Source organism: Topomyia yanbarensis, chromosome 2, assembly GCF_030247195.1.
Source record: "Topomyia yanbarensis strain Yona2022 chromosome 2, ASM3024719v1, whole genome shotgun sequence".
NCBI lineage: Eukaryota > Metazoa > Arthropoda > Insecta > Diptera > Culicidae > Topomyia > Topomyia yanbarensis.
In genome coordinates this window covers 369,206,387-369,229,116 of record NC_080671.1, presented here as the reverse complement: position 1 = coordinate 369,229,116, position 22,730 = coordinate 369,206,387, and the positions used below count along the sequence as shown (strand labels likewise).

Sequence of the window (22,730 nt, the reverse complement as noted above, 5' to 3'; positions counted from 1 at the left end):
TTCCCAAAACTAGATATATGCCGCAATAAAACACGAAATATATTGTAGAAAATTAAAAGCTTACAAATAAAAATAATCAAACACAAATGCAATGAAAACCTAATGAGCTACGATGCAAGATTCAGCCCTAAATTAGGAAGACGATGTCATCGTGCATCATTATCTGATTATCGTCCGTCATCCTTGAAATAGCTGCCCTCACTTCACCCTGAGTGAACGCCTCTGTTCCGCTATTTTCATCAATATTCTTCGTCAGCCGTGCAATTGCAAGCGATTGTTCGCGAGCCTGTCGGAACGCTTGGTGCACACCCTGTTTGAAGATCTTAAACCGTTCGTCGGATATCGCTTCTACAATCGGTTCAGTCTCCATCGGAACCGTAGTAGCAGTTCCACTCGAACCAGGCACAGCTGCCGAAATTGTAGACCGTTTCGTGAGATCACCTGCATCCGGTGAGATTGTGACCAGCTCCTCCGTATCGGAGTCATCGTGATCTTCGGTTCTGGTTCGCTTCGCACGACGATTTGCACGAGAACCTTGAGTACCGGTCTCATCGTCCTCTTCGAGCTGCTCTTCGTCTTCATCCGATTCGTCCTCGGTTCTTTTGCGCTTCTTCTTTTCCTTTTCCAACACTTTTTTAAAGTAGGCAAACTGAATTAGTTCGATTGCTGCTTGGGCATCCTTTTCGGTTACAGTGCGAGCCATGCGAGCCTTGGCGTGAGCTGTAGAAAGACGGATCAGCGTTTCCAGGGTACGAGCAGTCACCGGTTGCGTGCGAGCTACGTCCGAGTCCATCAAATCTTGGGAGCGAAGTCGTGAATACTCGTTTGAAATCAGTTCACAAGCGGCTTCGGTCAGTTTTGGCTTTAAGCATTTAGCAATATGAACGTACTTGCGCATAAATTCCATTGAAAGGATTTGATCTGTTCGCTTCCGGGTACTTCCGTGCAACAGTGGATCATACTTCTCATACATAGGCGTTTCTTTATCGTCACGCGATTCAGGGTTAATGGTGGATAGCATGTCGACTGCACTGATGCCCATCGGAAGCACATCTCCATCCTGTTCCTTGGGATTACGGTATCGATGCATTCGCACTACGTGATCCGAAATCATCCGATCATGATCGCTGTCAATCACATCTAACATCACGAACAGCAGATCAAAACGAGAAAGCAATGAATCCTGCAGCCCAATATTTTCCATCGGAGTTTTGTACTGATCATACTGCAACGAAAATTAAAATTAGCATAGGGATGCGAATAATTATAGACAAAATACTAACCCTTCCGTACACCGGATTGGCCGCGGCAAGCACCGAACACCTGGCATTAAGTGCCGCATGAATTCCTGCTTTCGAAATGGTTACTCTGCCCTGTTCCATGACCTCGTGAATGGCCGTCCGGTCAATGTCGCTCATCTTATCAAACTCGTCGATACAAACAACACCGCGATCGGCTAGGACCATCGCACCGGCTTCCAATCGACGTTCGCCAGTTTCCTGATCAGTAGTAACAGCAGCCGTCAAACCAACGCCACTGGAACCTCGTCCGGTTGTAGTGATCGCACGTGGAGCCGTGTTCAGAACATAACGCAACAGCTGAGACTTGGCCACGCTGGGATCACCAATAAGCAGAACATTTACATCACCTCGAAGTCTTGTTCCGTTTGCCAAATTTTTCTCAATTCCACCCAAAAGAAGACAAAGTATTGCTTTCTTTACATATTCATGACCGTGGATGGAAGGAGCCAAGCTCTTAGAAAGTAATTCGAAGATATCGTTATTTTTAGCTAACTTCTTGCACAAATTAATCTCCTCTCTCGTAACACTCAACGTGCTCTCCTTATTTAACTGTGAAACATTATTCGCTATTACAATTGTGCGAAAAGTTCCTGTTGTATAGCCACCCTGCTTTCCGGGCAAACAGCGATAATTTCCAACAATCTGTACACGATCTCCAGGCTTACAGCGATCAACCAAATCATCGTCACAAATGACATCTACCGATCTTGGCAACTGTCCCGCCGGTGCTTTCTCTGGCATTTCCTGAATGCTCAAGGTTTGGTGATCCTTGTATACAGAGAGTCCATACTCGGTCTCCAGAGGATTCCCTTCATCGTCATTGGTGGGGTATACTGCACTGGATGGAACTGCATCGAAAGAAGTCAAATCTGTGTACCGACGTTCCATTACTTTCTTGGTAGCAACGCAATAGTGTACACTTTTGACCACTTTCGGTCGAATAAGCGACACCTTGGTCACGATTCCCTCCACGCAAACCAGATTGCCCAGATAACGCGAGGTGAGTGACCGGGGTGTAACATGTTTGTTTCCAAAACTTCCTTCGAAAGCCACGAAGAAATCCTCGTGTGTTTTCGCATAGATCGAATCCACTGTCGACACATACTCTTTGAGGGCACGGGAGAATGCCAGTTGCTCGTCAAATGCACTGCTCAGCAGTGCCGACGCTCTGGCCGGATTCTTCCGACGAAGATCGTTCACATTAACAACAAGCCGTTTGCTATCGTCCGTTATCATTTTGCGAACATGATTCGTATAGGTTCCTTGATCCTCCTGTAAATTGGCATATAATAATCAAAGAAATACACTTTCAAATGTGTACCAGATCGATTCTGGGATGTACAATAACGAAAAATATAGTCCAATATAAACCAACAGCACCTACCTCGTCATCCAAAAAATCCAGATACTCCCGCTGAATATCACGAAGGCGCTGATCTTCGTCGGCCATAATTACAAGCAACTCTAGAGCTGTAGCAAACCGTAAACTTCGAAATTAAATGTTCTAAAACACTTTTATAATAAATATTTAAGAAATAAGACGAGCAAACGAATCACAAACCAATCGCTAGCTACGAAAGAGCGCAATAGCCAAAAGCGCGCGAAAACAACCAGCTTTACATATCAACCCATGTGGCATATAATGAATATATTACAGGAACATTTCAAACTACTCAGAAATGAGTAGCAGCAGAGGTGTTGTTTTATATGATGCCAAACATGTTTTGCAGGTTTTGCATTATGGATTTCAATCCTAGCTCAAAAGTTAATTTTCGATCGAAAAAGTACTAGATTAACAAGAAGTGTTGGCATTGTGAAACCAAAACAATCGAACCCGAGAACGACTCGAGTCGAACGTGATTGCTCGATAGTTTTATTGCTGTCGACAATCGTCCGAGATTATGATTTCGGTATTTATTTCGAAGTCACTCTTTAAATAGTGATCCTGTAGCCTTGAATTCAATGCCACAATGTACGTTTTATACACCAATGGGTTTTAACAGAAACCAATATTTACAAGATTTAAGTTTTATATTTTCATTTATGTTAAATGCATGAAAATACAGAAATTTATGCCATCTATAATTGCTGAAAGCACTATATTTCATAATCTTCATTTTGATTATGTTCTCCCTACCTCTACACTGATAAAAATGTAAACGTTATGTCCATTAATTTTGCACAAAGATTTTTGCAAGAAATTGATTTCCTTACAGGAAAAGAAACACTTGATGCTACTTAAATTCCCGTGACAATAAATTTTTGGATTGGACTGTAAAACTGCAGTCATTCAAAATGCCACTTTCCAAAATTGAGAACTGCGAAAATGCTCCCACCTTTAATTTATCATCTTGCATTTGACAGGCGGAGTGGGAATTGATTGCCAAAACTTCGGCGAAAAAAGATTTATTTACCATGGTTGCCAGAATCACATTTTGTCCAATATGTACAGATGTCGCTAGTGTTTTGAAAAAGCTGTATTATCGTACAACATGAGGCCAACCTATGCCGCCATTCACCACTAATACATAACTCCTATCCCTTACCGTCCCGCGGTACCAACCGGGATACAGGCCACCTCATGCAGTTTTTGCTTAAACTCGGGACTGGGTCAGGTTCAATCCCCAACCGCTGTCAGTTCATTCACTTCGACAGGTTAATGATTGACTGGAGCGCGAGCTGGAGCCTGTCTCAGTTTCGTTGCGTGCGAAAGTAACATTAGTGAAGATCGGCTACGATCTGTGGTCGCATGCTGAAAGGGAAGGGGGACAAACGACGCGCGCTTTTAGTGTATCGTCATGCAGAGTGGATCTTTCGGTACAGTTAATGGTTGTATTAGGTTTTACACCGACTTACATAGCCCCTCAAAATGAGCCGGAAGAACTGCGTTTGACAATACACTCAGGTTTTTTTTTACGCGGGGGATACGAGCCGCGTAAATGAAAACCGCGTAAATGAAAACCGCGTAAATGAAAACCGCGTAAATTTCAAAATCCGCGTAAATGAAAACCGCGTAAATTTCAAAATCCGCGTAAATGAAAACCGCGTAAATTTCAGAATCCGCGTAAATGAAAACCGCGTAAATTTTAAAATCCGCGTAAATGAAAACCGCGTAAATTTCAAAATCCGCGTAAATGAAGACCACTTAAATTTAAGAATCCGCGATAAAGGGAACCTCATTGATGGATACCGCGTAAATTTCAAAATCCTCGTAAATGAAAACCGCGTAAATTTCAAAATCCGCGTAAATGAAAACCGCGTAAATTTCAAAATCCGCGTAAAAAAAACCGCGTAAAAAAATACCGCGCAAAAAAACCGCGTAAAAAAAAACTTGAGTGTATATAAATATATAAATATATAAATAATAAATATCAATTCTTCAATTAATACATTGTGTTGGGAAAACTGAATTTTGTACTCGGTGGTTTGTTTACATGGGAGTTACGTGAGTTCGAATGCAACAGATGAACATCCGTTACACTTGAATTCTTATTGATTTGAAAACATTTCTTCATTATAACAACAATAAACTTTTGCTTTCTATATAAACAGTTTTAATTTCAATAAAATAATTATTAAAATAGGAACAATAATTTTTTTTATTGAAACAATAAATTTTATTGAATTCAATAAATAAATTTGTCTACCGACCAATAATTTTATTTATTGAATTTAATCCATATGAAAACTTTTTTTCATTAGGTCCAATTTGCAAACGAGAGCCCTCTTTTTCACGTTCTCTTTCGATTATTACTGCAAAACCATAAAACTTTTTACACATTCATCAGTATGTTTCGAAAGACCAAGGTTTTAACTAGCTTATTACATAAGCAGTAGGGTGGGGCAAAATGATCGTTTTTTCAGCACGGCACTTTTTTGGTTCCCTTTGGTGTCCCAAACAACTGTGCAAAATTTTTCAACTGAACTGGGGCTCTTGTGGATTGTGCAAATGTTGTAAAATAATTCATCTGAACATTTCAACTCGACAAGATTTCACCTATTTCAGCTAGAATTTCTATATGTTGACGCCCTCCCTCTCTCCCTCCCTCCTACGCCCTATTGCGAAACTACCTACATATTAGTTTATTGGACCTACAAATCTTTTTTCTGCGTGTATATATGCCATCATCCTTGCGATAGTGTTGCTCTTAATGACCCAATTTCGCGATTTTCTGTGTAATGCCCACGTGGCTATTTTAGAAACCCACCATTTTGACAGCTTTTGACTTTGTCATCGCTGTCATCATGGTGATTTAAAGGGAAGACGGGAGGCAGAAAAATTGTGTGAAAATTTTTCTCGTCTTCGTCTAATTTTTCAATTAGTTTAATTAAACTTAATGAATAATTTATTAAAGTTTTAAAACGAAAAAAATAAATTCTTTACTGTACTAATCCAATCTGTGCATTAATAATGTCATATAATGTAGATGAGATGAGTTGGACAGGTAAGAACGAATTAATTTCATCACCTTGAAGCACTGTTTTGATTTAAGCTACTACTGTCCAGATGTCCGGAATCTGTTCCGAAAGTGGCGGGACGATAATGAGCGCAAGAGTGACGATGTGATGCAGTTATGGGACGTAATTTTGTCGGAAAAACAGAACAAACTCGGTAACGAACGTCATCTGGTGCTTGAACAGGTTATGATTGCAGCACTCGACTGTAATCGAATTGAGACTGCAGAAGATTGCATCCGGATACTGACAGCTGAGTTTCCCGGTAGTTTGCGTATCTTGAAATATAAGTCAATGCTGCTGGAAGCATTAGAACGGTACGACGACGCACTGGACGTGTTAGATCAGATCATCAAGAAAGACGAAACGAATGCTGCTCCCCGGAAGCGAAAAGTTGCTATCTACAAAGCTCAAGGAAGAACGGCCGATGCAATACGAGAACTGTGTGATTACATGAAACGGTTTATGTCGGATCAGGAAGGATGGCACGAGTTGTGTAGCATATATCTCTCTGAAGGGGAGTATGCCAAAGCGGCATTCTGCATGGAGGAAGTGCTGCTGCACAATCCACACAGTCATCTAATTCATCAGAGGTTGGCGGATATACGTTACACTATGGTAGGACATACACATCTTAGTCGTTACCGCTTTGCGTTGTAAGCACTATTTGTATTCTAGGGTGGTCTCGATAATATCGAAATTGCAAAATCGTACTACTGTCAGGCTGTCAAGCTAAATCAGAATAATCTCCGCGCTCTTTATGGGTTGTTTTTGGTACGTATTTGAGGTAATACAATTATAGAGTAATTCAATATTTAATTTCGTTTTTGTAGTGTTGTGGCCATATTGCTAATTCAAAGGCCACCATCAGTAAGCGGAAGGAGGTTCAAAAGCTGGCGCAATGGGCGATCGGGCAGATTCAGCAAAGAACGATTTCATCGGGAGCGGCTTTATCGAAAAGTAGCAAATCTACAGAAAAGCATCCAAAAGATGAAGTTGCCGCCCTGGAGCAAGCATTCAGCGGACTGGATATTGCCAAAGCAAATTGACACACCGGTTTCTAGCACCAATTTTAACGCGCATCGTCACCAAATATCTGCTTGCTTTCAGCCCTGGTTTCTTAACAAAAGTGCTGATGAGGCCATTTTGTTAACACGTATCTGAAGTGATGCTATGTAGGTATCATAACCTGTCCTTATAGCACGAAAAGAACATGGATTTTTAGTAGCTGTATATTGCATTATTGAATGTAACAATCTGCATTTCTGTTCCAAGTAAAACATTCTCTAGATTACGTACAGTTTTCGTAGCATTATTCCAACACATCGATAAGCGCAGTAAGAAATAGGAATGCTCGGAAAGATCCCCGTGCAGAGTTGCTGAGTGAACAAAAAGCCATTTTTTACCAAAATCGCATACATCGGGAGAAATATATCTATTCGTTACATGGGCAGCAATTTGCATACACGGTTATTTAGATTAAACACTTGAAACATAAAACAGTAATCCAATATACAAATATCATCAATTAAATAACAGTTTTAGAATGTAATTATTTGCGCGGTAAAGGCACGTAGAGACGACGGTTAATAAAATTTATTTTTCATGTCGAATTCGATGATTGTTATTTCTAAATTCGTAGTCGAGAATGTCTTTATATCTGATACTGATTGCGTTGTCCCTCGCTTTGACTTTTAGCTGCGAGAAAAATTGTCTGATATCGCCGCGCGCACATGGAAAAAGCGGTTTTGTTATGTGCAAAGTTTATTGAGTATTTATGCCCTGAATCGCCTTAAAGAATGATTCGCTTACCCCGCCTACAGTGAGGCCATTAATTCACGATTAGTCCCCGAATACTTTACTTCGCGTTTCAGGAATCAAGGCCCTTGTAGCAAGCGCCGGATCAGTTGCACTGGTTTCTATCATCAACGGGCGACTCTGTCCTTCTTCCTGATGCTTTTGAGTGTGACCTGTGAAATTTTAAAATGTCCACCACAAAGGTTTCAAAAAATACTGGCAAAATATACTCACAGGCAAGTGCAGTATAGGAAATAAAAGTCATACTACAAATGACGCACAAAAACGGCTTCTCTCCGGTGTGTAACCGAACATGAGCCCTAAGGGCTTTAGCTAATCTAAAAGCCTTGCCGCAGTATGTACATTGATGGGGTTTTTCATTCGTGTGTCGTCTCATATGGACATTTCTGTCACCAGATTGTGCAAAAGATTTATGGCAAACCTGTCCCGAAGTATTCAAATTAGACAATAATCTGTGCAATTCATTTAGTCCTATACTAACCTCACAGCTATATGGTTTGCGTTTCAAGTGAATTCCATTTACGTGAACTCGCAGATGTTCAGCCCTCTTGAAGGTACTGCCACACTCTTCACAAACATACTTTCGTTCCTCGTTGTGTATTTTCATGTGCGTTGTAAGCGAAGAAGGTAATCGGAAAGATTTACTACACAGTTTACATGCGTACGGCATCAGTTTGTAGAATGAAGTAGGGTTCTTCTCCTTAACATCAGGTTTTTCTGGTTCCGTCTTCAATGAATCGCCGAATTCTTCCTGACCCATGAGCCGTTCGCTATGTAACTTTAAATTGTGATCCGTAAGTTGCTTGGATGAACTGAACGTTGTGTTGCAAGGCTCGCATCGCTGCAATCGGTCAACGGAATGTCCTTTCAAATGCGCCAGCAACGAGTTACGCTGGATAAAACTCTTTCCACATTGTTCACACTGAAACGTTCGAATGTTTTTATGTTTAGCCATATGCTGAATGTAGCTGCTTCGCTGGACAAAAGCTTTGGAACAGATTGAACAAACGTGCGTTCGAATGCCTTCGTGGATTTTGAGATGAACTTTGAAACTTGGCTCATGCTTAAATCCTTTACCACAAACGTTGCATAAGAAAGGGCGCTTTCCGGTGTGAGTTCTCTCATGGTTTAACAGATGGTGCTGCTGGATAAATGATTTTGTACAGTAAGTACATTTGTATTTTTTGTTAGGGTCGTGCGACTTCAAATGGTACTCATATTTGGTTGTGTTGGTAAAAGTTGCACCACATTGATTACAGCTATGACTGCCTATCGTGTGAATTGCTTTTCTGTGCCTGTTCAAATAAACCTTACTCTTGAATGTCTGTCCACAATGAGCACATTTGAAAGGATTATCCTGATTGTGTAAGTGCAAATGATTGTTACGGTTTGATATACTTTGGAAGGCCTTTTTACATATTGGACAAGAAAATGGACGATCCTTCGGATGAGATTCTTTAGTGTGTGCTGCCAAAACTTCATTGGATGCAAATGTATCACCACAGAAACGACATTCAGCCTTTTTTGTGAGCATTAGAGATTCTGAACTAACATCTTCTGGACAGCCGCCAACGCTATTAGTCAGAGACACGCTCAGTGAATGAGTAGTTTCCAATTGCTTCTGATTGTGACTTTCCACATGTCGCTCCAGGTGGACCTTCCTCTTGTAAGCCTTATTGCACACAGGACACAGCAGTTCATCGCTCGATGCTTCTGTCTTCAATTGAACTTCATCGTTGTTTGGCTCAGTTAAATATTCTAACTCTGTGTATTCTTCGTCGGGATCCTTCTTACAGTCAGCCAACTGCTCTTGGGGGAGCACGGCAAAATAGCGATCTAAAAACTCCTGGGCTTTTTCACACTGGGTCCTGAAAGCGTTCACTGTGGCAAGTCGCTCCATGCAGTTGCTACAAATATTAGCAGGAAAGCCATCGTTTTCAGATATCTGAAGGAATTGAATAACAGAAATCAATACAACGTTACTTGACAACAAATTAATTGTATACCTTTAGTTTCAGGAAAAGCAGCTGATCAAAGAGGTCGTACGGCGATTTGCCACTGGCTTTGTGATCCTCGAATATCGGAATCAACAGTTGTCGCGAATCCGTATTCAAGCAGGTCCGACAAGTAAAGGCGAGGGACAACTGATCCAAACTGATCGTGTCCGGTTGCTCTTTGGTTTTCATGAGAGTAGAACTTGAAATTTTTTCTCAATTGATATACTTTGCATAAATAACAACACTAAACCCCCATAATATTTCGATGCTGAATGTCTCAATAAAGAATCAACAATTCTAGAGGAAATTTTCAATTGGACGTAAGTAACAATGAGATTCTCTTTGAGATCTTTCTCTTCAGTTCATTACTCGGCCATTTCAACATTTACTACACTACTCTTTGCATAATATTGTAGTAAAAACCGTCGGCTTTCGATACGTACTGGAAAATTAGTACAAAGTGTTGTAATGACGTCGTAATAAACGAAAGAGAAAGTAAACAAAAAGAGGCTCTCAATGTTACTTACGTCCTATTGAAAATTTTCTCTAGTAATTTTTTTGTTTGCCATTCATCACTGATCATCAGTTGGTGTCAACATGACAGCAGAGGTATGCTCCGCTGCACAGTGATACCTTCCATACAAAAGTCGGACAAAACCTCAAAAGTGGCCTGAATTTGATAAAAACTTCACATTAAGGTAATTTTGTGACGCTGAATTCATATTTGATGTTTATTTTTTGACACTTAGGGTGGTTCGAAAATTCAATATTTACGAATATAAAGTGCACATCCGAAAATTAATTTTCAAAAAATTAGGTGCGGTGCATTTTTTAGCGGAGTACACATTTTTTCAATTGTTGTTAATAATAGGACACATCTATAAATTATATTACGAACGCTGTGTAATCAAAGGCTCCTTCAGACATATAATGAAAAATCACCTTTTTTCATACCTCGGGGCAGGAATGGGCTAAACAAAATATTCATATTCGGAAAGTACACTAATTTTCAAGTATCATGAACAATAAACGAACTTTCCGAACTGCTTCAAAAAAGTATAGCCACTTTGAACATTATCTTCAATTTATTGCACGATTTATTATTTGTTCCTCATGTCTGAGCGAGAAGAAAGGCTTACATCGGCTAAATTGAATAGCAACTATAAGTTCAGCGAGTAACCTTTCAAATGAAACCAGTTCGACCCTAATCGGAGTCTTAACTAAAAAGATATATTCATTTGAATAACTTAGGTTTGAAAAGAGTTTTTCTCAGAATTCATCATCAATTTCCTATTTGAAGTTCTGTAAAAAATCGAACTATCTTCCTCAGGACTTAATATTTTGAGAAGACTATTCAACCTGTTAAGAAACAGAGAAAAATGTTAAATCATGAAAAAACTAAAATAAAATTTGGAGGTTTTTTTCCGGCTAGGCGACACTGTGCGCCGCCTCGCCGATTAATTTCACACACCGCCGATTTCAGCAAAAATTGTCATAACTCGACGAGTACATTTCAAATGGGCACATAAACAAAACGGTTTTCCATCTGCATCAAAGAGTTGATCAAATAGACGCCTTGTTCCAAAGAGTGCTCATTTGACATGAGCTGCGTAGTGCGTGAGAGGAATGTTCATCTGTGTGTACGTAGCAGAAGCGAGTTGCCGGCAAGGTTCGAATCGTTTCAAAGGATTCTCGTCCTGCATCACCAATCATATATATTTATCTACAAACCGTCCTTATTAGGACGAATACATAATGGAAAAAGAATTGGATTCGAAAATTCCGTTTATTAACTTATATTAAGCGCTTGTTAATTCTGTACCTTTACCAGTCAATCATAATCTAAACAAATATTCTTCAAATCAATAATCTACAAACCCAAAGGGTTTTGAAAAACCTCCAAAAAATTAGTGAATGTGGTAATGCTGTCACTAAGCGAAAAGGTGAGTCTTCCATCTACATCGCACAGTTGATAAAAGAGCTTGCCATGTTTCACATGTAGTCATTTTATACGAGCTGCCAAAGAGGGACGTTCATCTGCGTGTACTAGAACGATTTTGTAAATCGTATTGCTTGTGGCACTAAAACTGAATTCTAACCGCACAGCGCACTTACTATTCTTCTATTAAATTCTTCTGAAAGACTGGTTAGTCTGTCTATGAAAGTACCATCTCTATCACTTGACATACATGTGTTTTGACAGCTCGCAGTTTTCAGTAGCAGTTTGATCTGTCGCACTTTGAAAGTGCGGAGTCCAGGTTGGTGGGAAGTGCGCAATACTTTCCAGCGATGATGGAATAACAGAAGCAAGATGGCGAATTACTGTTTTATACCATGTGCATGAGCCTACGATTATCGTCCTGAATCACAAGACAGTTATCTGCAAACCGTCCTTTTTAGAACGAATATTTAATGGAAAAAGCATTGAATTAGAAAATTCCTTTTATTAGCTTGTCTTATATGGGAGCTTAAATGTGTGCTTGTTAATGATGTATCAGTGAACAATAACATTAAAAGTAACAACGTAATACGTGTGTGCCCTGAAAAATGATGCGAGATTGACACGATGAAATAAATTTGTGCATGGTGTTCGCTACCCTAATAAACATTGTATGATTTAAGAGCCTAACGACCTGTTCAGGGAATCATCCAAACAATATGTGGAATCGTTGCACTATATGGGTTAAAGTTCGTATATAATATTTTTTTGGTGTATATACAACGGTTCGTTCAGGCACTTTCTAACTAGAATCGGTTGTGTCACTGGAGCGGGAATACGAACTGGAACCAGCCAGAATTCCAGTTCGTTTCCGGCTGAGCTTAACTGGGTTATTGACAACCAACGGGAGAAATGTCAATTATTCTTATTTATATGAATGCATACTAAAATACACAATTGAAAACATGTGGTATTCATTAGAACATTGTTACGTATTTCATAAGATTACCTTATGGAAACGGTTACTACTATTATGTTTTTAATACCATTGTTTAGAAATTATATAAATACCTATTAATTTTAGTAAAAATTCATTCGGTTATTGTTAGGAATTTCATAAGATTGCCTAATTTAAAGAATGAGCTGAAAACTTCCCCTCCAAATCATAAGACAATGTGATGAATTCCGTTCATAACCTTTATGTCTGAGTCATCTCGGATAGAATTTTACAATAGCATTTACCCTACAAACAATCATAAAACAATAAATATTATAGTTATTACTGTTTCAACATTGTTCGATGCCAAGTTCTCACAGTAGATTTACAATAAAATTTCATGTAACAATAAATTTCACTGTTCTGCAAAAAAACTTATACAGGGCATTCGCATTAAATTTGACTTTTTTCGAGAAAAAAATATATGGAGAAAAATTGATTTGTTTAATGTTTACATAACCACCCCCCCCTTTTTGTCATTGTCATTTCTCAGCCCACACCCTGGCAGACGTTCATCCGCCCATCTAGACTCTGTCAAGATGAGGACCTACAAAGCCTAACTGTTCGTATGTGCTAGTCCGTATAGCACACCAGTTTCTTCCACAAGTAGGCGCCGGCTGTTAACCAGTCCCACAAGTTTCAGATACATTACATAGAGGATAGTTGGAGACAGAAAATGAAGAGATAGTAAAGAGATTTTGGTTTGCTGAAACGAGACAAGAAAAGCAAAATAATTGTGATCAGTTTTTTTTTTTTTATCGGGCAGATGGGATTGCAGCTTAACGTAACGTCAAGTTCTCTATTTTGTCTGGTTCAATGTATCCTGCTCCTAACAACGCGTGCTAAGTCGTCAGTGATGCAATTAAAACTTCGCATTGATTCCGCTTCTATTTTCTTCCTGATCTCCTCATGGGTCCCCTAGGTCAGAAGCGGATCAATCGACTGTTAAGTAAATTAGAGATCGCAGTCAGCCGTGATGTCCGCGAATTTCATACATACATACAAACTATTTGGCGCAAGTTCAGAGCGTGTAACGTCGTGTCATCTAGTCTGTCATCCTATGGAAAATAATCCTACCATCGCCTTGGGGTCAACGTCATATTGGCAAATTTTGCATTGAATCCGCTTCTATCTCTTCCTAATCTCCTTTTTGTCTCCTAGGTCCGAAGCAGATCAATCGACTATTAATTGAAACGGTAAACATACTAGCAGTATTAGTCCTTACTCGCGAATACTTTTCCTTCAACTGTGCTGTTCTTCTCTATCTTATAACATAACTCGATTATCCCTGTTCTAGTCAATATACATATTCATTACATTATGGACCGGGCAAATCCTTAATTTTCTATTATTATTATCCTGAGTAGCTATACCAGTGAAGGTATTTTAGGATTTCGCAAAAAGAATCTCTGCCAATAAAGGCGTAATAAATATTTATCCACTATTAACCATAAAGTTTGCTCGAACCGAATGTCCGCCTGGTTCGACTCGAATAGACCACACCGACCCGAAAGGGTTGCTTATCATTTCTGAGAGCCGGTGTGCTTGGTCGAGTTTAGTAATCATAAGAACAAGTCCTGAATAATTAACTATCTCTTAGGTGCCAGTCCTGCACTCCTTTCCTGAACTAGCCTCATACTCACGATCAAAAGAGTCGACAACTAGTAGGATCCACATGTCCCCCACCCAAGTGAATTGATCAACTTGCAAGTAGGAGCACATATCTACCAACCAGCCAAGAAGACTTCCGAATCAATGAGAATGGACCATGCCAGTCGAAGGCCACAGGCCCAGCGCCATCTCGTACAGTGTCATTGTCATTTCTCAAGATGAGAACCTACAAAGCCTAACTGTTCGTATGGGCTAGTCCGTATAGTTTTTGGTTTGCTGAAACGAAACAAGAAAAGCAAAACAATTGTGATTAGTATCGTAGCTATAATAAATAAATAAACGATTTCTCCTCTGTTGTCGGTTTCCCTGTTCGCAGTCCTCCCTCCTGTTCCTGATCTGTTTGGGCCACTGGCTTTCCGTTTCCTTGGCCGTCCGGTTCTCCCTCACACATCGTAGCAGGAGAAACAAATAAAAAGACAAAACAAAACAAAATGAAAATAAATGGACGTCTGCTATCTGTGCCTAAATTGATGTTGCTTCTCAGTTTTGCACGACCCAGGGGGGACTTGGCCTTGATCCCAATGCTCTGTCACCGATGTTGCGTGATATTCGTTATGGAATATTCTTTGTTTGGGGGCCATTCATAAACAATGTTGTACTTTTTTTTATCCCTGATCCGCTGATACGTCTAAAATTCATTTTTAGTTTTTTTATCTCGTTACGTGACGCTCTTCCCCTATTGTCAATATCCAACATCATTTATGAATGGTCTCCTGGTGATATATTTAGAGCAGACAATCCAATGAAAAATAGGATTGACAGGATTTTAGTGCGCTCTTGGCACCTTGTGTCACATCTTCATGTTTGTTATACATATTAAGAATACCAAAGCATGCGATGTGATGACCGGAAGATTAGAGAAGCAACTCCTCCCCTTCCCCCCCGTTTACATAACCACCCCCCCCTTTTTCACTGTAAAAGTATTTTACATTGAAATTTACTGTAAAAACGTTAAAGTTTATTGTTTTTGTATTGTAGCATAACACTAAAACTTACTGTAAATTATTGTAAAATTACTGTACTGTCACAGTGAAACTCATGGTTTTCTTACTGTATATTTCTATTCGGGATAAGCCATTCATATGGAATTTCAAAGCAGATTTTGCTTGGTGCAGCCAAAAAATATCCCCCGCGGTAGTGCGCCGCCGCCGATATTTCTCGTTGGCACACACCTCTAATTGACAGTTCTCGTAAGATTGGAATGACATTGACAGCTAAATAGTAAACAAAATATTTAGCTGAGATCCAGCCTCTTTATTTTGCACTAAGGAGGCTGAAACTTAAAGCAAACAAAAAAAAGGAGGCTGAAACTCCATTCAGTGTCTTTAAATATTTTCCACAAATTTATTCACAGCGTCGGAAGAAAGTTTACCACACACGTAATGGCTGAGGTAATTACCACTTCTCGCGTTGTTATGCCGGAATGTTGCCGTTGTTGTTTAGTGGAAGAGAACGACATGGTCTTTGTGTTTGATATCCTGGATGAGTTCGACAGTAAGATATGCGATTTGATTGGAAGTTGCGGCGGAGTCAAGGTAAGTAATAAATAAGAAAAATCCAGATAAACTGACTAACCGTTTTATAGATTACAGAAAATGACAATTATTCTAAAAATATATGTGGCGATTGTTTAAACGATTTAGCCAATACAGCACGGTTCCGTAAGCGTTGCCTTAAGGCGGAACGAATTCTCCAAAATGCTATGAAATTCACCGATGTTGTCGGAGTAAGTCAATCACTAACACAAAATTCTCACGGGTTGAAAGAGGTGATCGTAGAAGAAATTAAACTAGAAGACGATTACCCGATAGCGGAAACTTTGAATGATATCCAAAACCCACAAGATGAATGCGAATCAACTATTGAATATGTTGTAGCGGAAGACCCTAATGCACTAGGGTTTCATGAATTTGATTACGATAACTTGATCAGTAGTAATAATAGTGAATTCGAAGAAATAGAGACAATCTACGATCAAACGGAGGTTCTAGATCAATTCGATATCCAACCGGAAAATATTGAATCCAGTGAGCCAATTAGAACACAACCGCTGCAGCTTAATTTTATTTGTATGGAATGCGGAGCCGGGTTCGCAATGCAAAAAAATCTTGCCAAACATCTTATTAGTCATGAAAAATTTATCTGTGCTGTTTGTTTAACGGTATTTGATAGGTCAGTGGATTACAGTGTTTTTAGAATGTAATTTAACGGATGGCCCTCATTCCAGTAATAAAGATCTTCGATCACATGAACCAATTCACGCGACACAAAGTGATACCATTGACTCTCTGATTGATCACGATGAATGCACAAATCATCAACATTTTAAACATGATCCTAAAAAGCGTCATGTGTGCGTTTACTGCAATAAAATGTTTGCATCGAATTCTGCCCTGTTGGCTCATGTCCGTGTGCACACACAAGAACGGCCGTTTCCATGCACTTACTGTATGAAGCGATTTCGGACGGCAGGCGCACAGGAACTGCACGAACGACGCCACAGTGGCGTGAAACCATACCGATGCGACATATGTAGCCGGGGATTTGCCGAAAGCAGCAACTTGAAGGTATGGACTAGTTTTATATTAGTAAGCGGTCGTAATAATCTATTCATATTTTGCAGGTGCATCGAAGAATTCACACGAAAGAGAAACCGCACGTATGCACCGTTTGCAGTCGGGCATTCTCAAGGGTATTTCTGTTGAAAATTCATCAGCGAACTCATACCGGTATTTTTGGAATCTCCTGATGTAACTTAATAATGAAATCATACTTCCTATGCTTTTCTACTTTTCCAGGGGAGCGACCGTTTTCCTGCTCTGACTGTGGCAAATCATTTACGCAGCAGGGAGACCTGTGCGCTCATAAACGTATTCACACCGGGGAACGACCGTTCAAGTGCAATATGTGCGACAAAAAATTCATCAAAAGCAGTGGCTTGAGGCAGCATATGAAGCAGCACGGGAAACAGATGCAACATGTATCTGTGATAGGAACTTTGGTATACCCTCTGCTTTAGTATAACCATATCACTAAAAATGATAATGGCTTTGTTTTGGTAGGAAAACTCCGATAACGGTTTTGTGGATATAGATTCAAAATAGTACATGAGGGAGCCATTATGGAAAATGTAAAATCACTGCCGGATGTATCTGTTAATATACACTCCTTTCATTAAAAAATTGAGTTTTCTCTTTCGGAATTTTTATGAGCATGAGCACGAGCATGATTACCGTACAATTCGTAGTTGCTGCGTGATTGACCAGAACAGGCGAAATTGCCCAGACAATCAACGAATGAGGCCTGCGAGTAACTATGCATCCTCAATGTGCAAGCTTCGAGAATTCTATAATTTGAAATGCCAATAACGTCGCCAGCCACTTCTTTACAGTCATCGGGGAAGGGAAGGAATGTTAGTGTAAAATGGTGACCGTGTATACCTCTGCATCTCCACATTTGCCACGGGAAGAAGTTTTTGTTTTTCGAAAAACAGCGATTAATTTTAATGTAAATTGTGGTATTATTAATAATGACAACTATGTATTGGCTTCTTTCTCCGCGGACGATTGATTCTTATGTTATAATTATTCGCGCGCGTTGTTACGCTATCTAATGCATATTTTAAACGGCATAAAATAAGACCTACCGAAACGACTAAGTGTATGTCAGATATACAACCGATGACATATGCGCGTTTTTACGCAAATTACTAGAGCAAGATTGAAAACAATAAGAACAAAAAGAAACTAACTTGTCAACCCTTGCGTCAATAATCAAGCTGCAATATTTTCTTACTTATGAAGAAATATGGTTAACGTGACAGTAATATGGTGCATGTACTACTTCAAAGCATATGCAAATACTCAATACAATAAGAACAAATAATATAATTTATTGATGATTTAATGGACTTTTAGCCCTGTATAGACAACCAGGGCCGAAGGTGGTGGCTAGCGGGTTTCATGTATCCTTGACCTGACGGACGAAGCTAGGCTGCGTTGAACACAGGCAATGCAGATCCAAGGTCATCATTGAAATGATGTTCTGCGTTTGAGATGCACTTCACCCCGTTGCCTGATGAATACCTGTAGCTATTGCGTGTGACTTTGTATGTATAAATCTAATTGTGAGTCCTATAGTGGTGTTTGCGTGGAAGGTGTTAATTTTAGCGTTCGAGTCCAGTGGTGCATATTAGAGTGGGACATGGTTATATGAAAAAAATAAAATTTGGCTCCGAGTAACTTTTTGGGTCCCATTTAGCTCCCAGAACAACTCTGAAAATTTTTAGCTCGATCGGAGAAACTATATTTTTGCGCCCACTGTTTAAAGTTTACATGGGATTTCGTATGGGGAAATTGTCTTTTGCAAATTAATTCTTCCAAGAGTCGCCCGTTATCTCCTAAAAATAAATAGATGTCTGATTTTTATAGGAAATTTGTCAAGGAAACAAAGTCTAGAAGACTGCAAAACAATCTGATACTTGTGGAAAAAGTTATTCAGCAAAAACTGATTGATGCCCTGAAGATTGATGAAAATTTCACTTTTCATAGCATCACTGCTTTTGACGGTCTAATTATATACAAAAATTTTAACTTACTCTTATTATGTACAAAAGAAGCCTCAATTTATCCCTCAAAACCTTGCGAAGTGGCCAAATAGTATAGATAAACGATTTAGACATTAAGAGAGGATTAAAACAAAATTGCATATAATTGGACAACCAACAGCAGTGGTGCTAGAAAAAATGAATATTTTATCAATCGTCAGAACATCAATCGGTTTCTGCCTAATAACTTTTTTCTCAAGCGTCAGATCGTTTCGTGGTTTTCGAGACTTTGTTTCTTTGTTAAATTTCCTATAAAAGCCACGTAACGATTTATTTTTAGGAAGTAATGGACGACTCCTGGAGGAATTAATTTGTAAAAGTTAATTTTCTCATGCAAAATCCCATGTAAACTTTAAACAGTGGGCGCAAAAATATAGTTTCACCGATCGAGCTAAGAATTTGCACAGCTGTTCTAGGACCCAAATGGTACCTAAAAAGTTGCTCGGAGCTGGAATCTAATTTTTGTCCCACCCTAGTGCATATCCGTCTGGATTGGCGTGGGTGCTTGCTAATTGCGTAATAATGTGATCGCGATGGACTCGGGCGTTTGTATGTTAACGTGTTTGTCGCTTGCGCTAGTGTGTATGTGACTTTGCGTGTATAAATTCGATTTCATAATCGTGTTGCCCTTCGCACATTCGCGTGTATTCTTGAATGATCATGCGGACCGTCATTCTGATATTTCGGTGTTTTCGGTGAACGGTTCAGATTCTGACAGATTCTGACAGGGAGTGAATTACCCCATATCATGTCGCCGTTTTGTCCAGTGGATAGGAGAGCATTTTTTTAATTGGTCTAGGGCACAGCAAATTTTTTATTGATGTCTCAAAGGCCTTCATTCATATTGTTATTGATATTATTATTGTTATTTATCAGTGTGCAATCGGGCTGTCTCAACAACCTATTTCTGCAACCTATGTGCATTAACTGTACACCTACCGTCTCTCCGTTGCACTTGACAGTGTGGGGGTTATTCCGAACAGTCACTTTAGGTGAGGTGACACTCTTTCTCACTCGCACGATCACCGAAGTCACCTAAGGTGAGACGAGTCACTCACATGACTCTCTGTCACGGTATTCTGGTGTGTCACCGCATTCTGTTAGTCGTTTTAGGTGACAGCAAAGTAAAGAAAAAAAAGAGAGATGACGATGGTAAAAATAAACGTTGTCGTTGTCCGTTTAAATTTTGATTAACTGGTATTCGTCGTATTTGTTACTTTTCAAGTAATTGCATAATATATTATAACTATTCGTAGTAATGTTGTTAATTTAAAAAATTAATACGGAAAAGCTGACTAATATGTTTGTATTTGTAAAAACCACTGGCAGCAATATCAAAAGGCGGCATGAATTTTTAAAAAGTATAAAGTAAAACAAGCTCATTGTGTATTACGAAGATTTGATTTTTCAAACGTATACAGTTCGATCGCATCCGACTCGGGTCGTTATATTGAGAATCCAAATCACATTCGTTCGAGAAGTGATCCGTCGTAATGCAGAATAAGCTCTTATGAACAAAATTATGCCAAAATTCTACTCTACCATGAAGTTCTTTTTCGGATGACAGGTTTCGTACGTACAGGTTCCTTGGATACAGAAACTCGGAAATAGATTTTTCTGCGTTTTTACGTATAAATCTTATTTCATTAACAGTTCCATGTACACTAGGTTGATATGGAATAACTAAACATTAAAAGGTATCATTCAACACCGAATCAGCCTTTTTTGCTTTGATGTTGCTAATGTGGTCGTTAGCCTGACATCCCGGATGATTTCGTCGACGATAATTTGATCTCATTCAGCCCAAATTCTATTTGGTAGAGTGAATGAACACGGTGTGCCATTGAATTGGTGCAATATTTTGCTGCTTGAGAAATCTATTGATTGGGAATCTGTTATTTCGTAGGGATAACACCGTCTGGTCTGTTATGGTAAGCGAGAGACTAGATTTTTTGTGAGACCAGAACAGTTTATCTAGAACCGAATAATGTCCTGTTTTTCACCAATTGTAAATAAAAAACCGCTCTAATCTAGGTCGTGATCTGATTGTGGTGGCGACTGCTAATTTAAAGCAATTAGTTTTGATCATACGGATTGCTATCTTATGAATCTGGAATGAAAGTTGAGCCCAAGTCGGCTGCGTACCAGGCAATACCAACTACGTTAACAGTTTGTATATTTTCCTAAAATCGAATGTTCATTTTTTTCTTGTTGATATATTAGTATGACAAAATACCATTTAAATTTAGATCAACATTTGGAGTTATTATTTGAGCCATTTATTATACGTTGGCGCATCGTTTAACTTTTCCCCACTGAAAACAGGAATTTAGTAGAAATAGCAATTATTTTTATTAGATAAGGTAAATGTTCCTAAATCATAATTTGTGCTTATAATGATGTGGTACTACTACCTATAACAGTAGGTTCAGCAACCACAATCGATATACAATGGACAGTGGTTCAGAACGACAATTTATGGGGAAAATGCATTTTCGGCAAAAACTTTTGATTCAAATTTTTCATCTTCAGAAGTATTTTTGTAAACGATTTGAATTTTATTTTATTGTACCATTCCAGCAAACACCGAAAAGTCTCGATACATTCTGCATGTGTGCCTGCAAACTTAAACATTTTGTATTAAATGATGGCTGATAAGCCGTTTTCGCGGGGAATGGAGAACAGTGAGTCTACCCGAATAGAAATGTACAGTAACAAAACCTTGATTTTCACTGTGACAGTACAGTATTTTTACAATAATTTACAGTAAGTTTTAGTGTTATGCTACAATACAAAAACAATAAACTTTAACGTTTTCATAGTAAATTTCAATGTAAAATAGACTTTTACAGTGAAAAAGGGGGGTGGTTATGTATCTTAACATTTAAAAATCAGTTTTTCTTCATACATTTTTTTCTCGAAAACAGTAAAATTTAATGTGAATGAACTGTATCAGTTTTTTGCTGAACAGTGAAATTTATTGTTACATGAAATTTCATTGTAAATCTACTGTGAGAACTCGAACATCGGCATCGAACAATGTTGAAACAGTAATAACTATAATATTTATTATTTTATGATTGTTTGTAGGGTAAATGCTATTGTAAAATTCTATCCGGGTATTTATGTAAGCTATTCAAGCTACGCTCAATGGAACTATCCAAGTCATTTCTGGTTCACATACATTTGGAGCAACATGTTGCAAGATGTTGCTTCAAGCTGTCCTCAACCCCTATTTGACAGTTTTCACTCCGTTGTCTGACGTATTCTTGTTGGTCACATAATTAGCGTTTCTGCATTAGAATCGTCAGATAGCCTTTGTTGATTATAAGATTATGGAATATGTATAAAGTGATTAATGTCATTTTGCTCCTTGACCGTCTCATATACGAGTTCAGAAAAAAATTGAGGTTTCGATGAAATGTCGGAAGAGTTGAGCGGTAAACGATTTTTATAAGAGGGATTGAGACACTTATTACCACTAATTATGCACTAATGCATATATAATTTCAGGAACTGTACGGGATGGCGTTCGACTGGCATGGTCTATTCTCATTGGCTCGGAAGTCTTCTTGGCTGGTTTTGGTAGATGTGTGCTCCTACTTGCAAGTGGGTGGCTCAATTCACTTGGGTGGAGGACACGAGGATCCTACTATTTGTCCACATTTTTGACCTTTGGTGTGAAGCTAGTTCAGGAAAGGAGTGCAGGACTGGCTACTAAGAAATAGATTAGTATTCAGGACTTGTTTTTATGGTTATTTGGCTCGCACAAGTACAGCAGCTTATTGAAATGCTGAATTTCCTTTTCGGGTCGGTGTGATCTATTCGAACCGAAACAAATAGACCTTTGATTCGAGAAAACTTGGGTAAACACGGAAAATATAACCAAAATTATTTATGGGCAGAGATTCTTTTTTTTTAAAGCACAGGACATAGCAAGGAACCT

General features: G+C 38.9%; 4 protein-coding genes across 5 annotated transcripts; 2 read left to right on the top strand and 2 right to left on the bottom strand.

Moving 5' to 3' along the window:
* Nucleotides 1–18: 18 nt before the first annotated feature.
* Nucleotides 19–2,892, bottom strand: LOC131684494 (DNA replication licensing factor Mcm3). Its single transcript, XM_058967427.1, has 3 exons — nucleotides 2,686–2,892; nucleotides 1,284–2,573; nucleotides 19–1,225 (listed from the first exon to the last, which is right to left on the bottom strand). The coding sequence occupies exons 1-3, from the start codon at nucleotides 2,749–2,751 to the stop codon at nucleotides 128–130; spliced, it is 2,454 nt and encodes an 817-aa protein (XP_058823410.1). The 5' UTR covers nucleotides 2,752–2,892; the 3' UTR covers nucleotides 19–127.
* A 2,661-nt stretch (nucleotides 2,893–5,553) lies between these two features.
* LOC131684493 (ER membrane protein complex subunit 2-like) lies at nucleotides 5,554–7,369 on the top strand. Its single transcript, XM_058967426.1, has 4 exons — nucleotides 5,554–5,746; nucleotides 5,809–6,374; nucleotides 6,435–6,530; nucleotides 6,590–7,369. The coding sequence occupies exons 1-4, from the start codon at nucleotides 5,713–5,715 to the stop codon at nucleotides 6,803–6,805; spliced, it is 912 nt and encodes a 303-aa protein (XP_058823409.1). The 5' UTR covers nucleotides 5,554–5,712; the 3' UTR covers nucleotides 6,806–7,369.
* Nucleotides 7,370–7,465: 96 nt separating this feature from the next.
* On the bottom strand, nucleotides 7,466–9,868 carry LOC131684492 (zinc finger protein 883-like). Its single transcript, XM_058967425.1, has 4 exons — nucleotides 9,581–9,868; nucleotides 8,056–9,519; nucleotides 7,788–7,995; nucleotides 7,466–7,726 (listed from the first exon to the last, which is right to left on the bottom strand). The coding sequence occupies exons 1-4, from the start codon at nucleotides 9,758–9,760 to the stop codon at nucleotides 7,599–7,601; spliced, it is 1,980 nt and encodes a 659-aa protein (XP_058823408.1). The 5' UTR covers nucleotides 9,761–9,868; the 3' UTR covers nucleotides 7,466–7,598.
* Nucleotides 9,869–15,391: 5,523 nt separating this feature from the next.
* On the top strand, nucleotides 15,392–17,827 carry LOC131684491 (zinc finger protein 664-like). Of its 2 annotated transcripts, none has more exons than XM_058967424.1 (6): nucleotides 15,392–15,713; nucleotides 15,771–16,350; nucleotides 16,406–16,745; nucleotides 16,802–16,907; nucleotides 16,977–17,179; nucleotides 17,241–17,827. In XM_058967424.1, exons 1-6 carry the CDS (start codon nucleotides 15,680–15,682, stop codon nucleotides 17,280–17,282), a joined length of 1,305 nt encoding a protein of 434 aa, XP_058823407.1. In that variant the 5' UTR covers nucleotides 15,392–15,679; the 3' UTR covers nucleotides 17,283–17,827. The 2 variants fall into 2 exon arrangements, with proteins under 2 accessions (XP_058823407.1, XP_058823406.1); XM_058967423.1 differs by having other exon boundaries at nucleotides 15,764–16,350; nucleotides 17,241–17,823.
* Nucleotides 17,828–22,730: the final 4,903 nt, after the last annotated feature.

Coding starts and splice junctions, on each gene's coding strand:
- LOC131684493 (XM_058967426.1), top strand. CDS start 5,713: ATGTCATATAATGTAGATGAGATGAGTTGGACAG. Junction 6,375..6,434: donor CGGATATACGTTACACTATG/GTAGGACATACA, acceptor TTTGTATTCTAG/GGTGGTCTCGATAATATCGA. Junction 6,531..6,589: donor CTCTTTATGGGTTGTTTTTG/GTACGTATTTGA, acceptor TCGTTTTTGTAG/TGTTGTGGCCATATTGCTAA.
- LOC131684494 (XM_058967427.1), bottom strand. CDS start 2,751: ATGGCCGACGAAGATCAGCGCCTTCGTGATATTCAGCGGGAGTATCTG. Junction 2,574..2,685: donor TGGATTTTTTGGATGACGAG/GTAGGTGCTGTT, acceptor GCCAATTTACAG/GAGGATCAAGGAACCTATAC. Junction 1,226..1,283: donor CCAATCCGGTGTACGGAAGG/GTTAGTATTTTG, acceptor TTTTCGTTGCAG/TATGATCAGTACAAAACTCC.
- LOC131684492 (XM_058967425.1), bottom strand. CDS start 9,760: ATGAAAACCAAAGAGCAACCGGACACGATCAGTTTGGATCAGTTGTCC. Junction 9,520..9,580: donor TGCTTTTCCTGAAACTAAAG/GTATACAATTAA, acceptor CAATTCCTTCAG/ATATCTGAAAACGATGGCTT. Junction 7,996..8,055: donor GCAAACCATATAGCTGTGAG/GTTAGTATAGGA, acceptor ACTTCGGGACAG/GTTTGCCATAAATCTTTTGC.
- LOC131684491 (XM_058967423.1), top strand. CDS start 15,561: ATGGCTGAGGTAATTACCACTTCTCGCGTTGTTATGCCGGAATGTTGC. Junction 16,908..16,976: donor TCATCAGCGAACTCATACCG/GTATTTTTGGAA, acceptor CTACTTTTCCAG/GGGAGCGACCGTTTTCCTGC. Junction 17,180..17,240: donor TATCTGTGATAGGAACTTTG/GTATACCCTCTG, acceptor TTGTTTTGGTAG/GAAAACTCCGATAACGGTTT.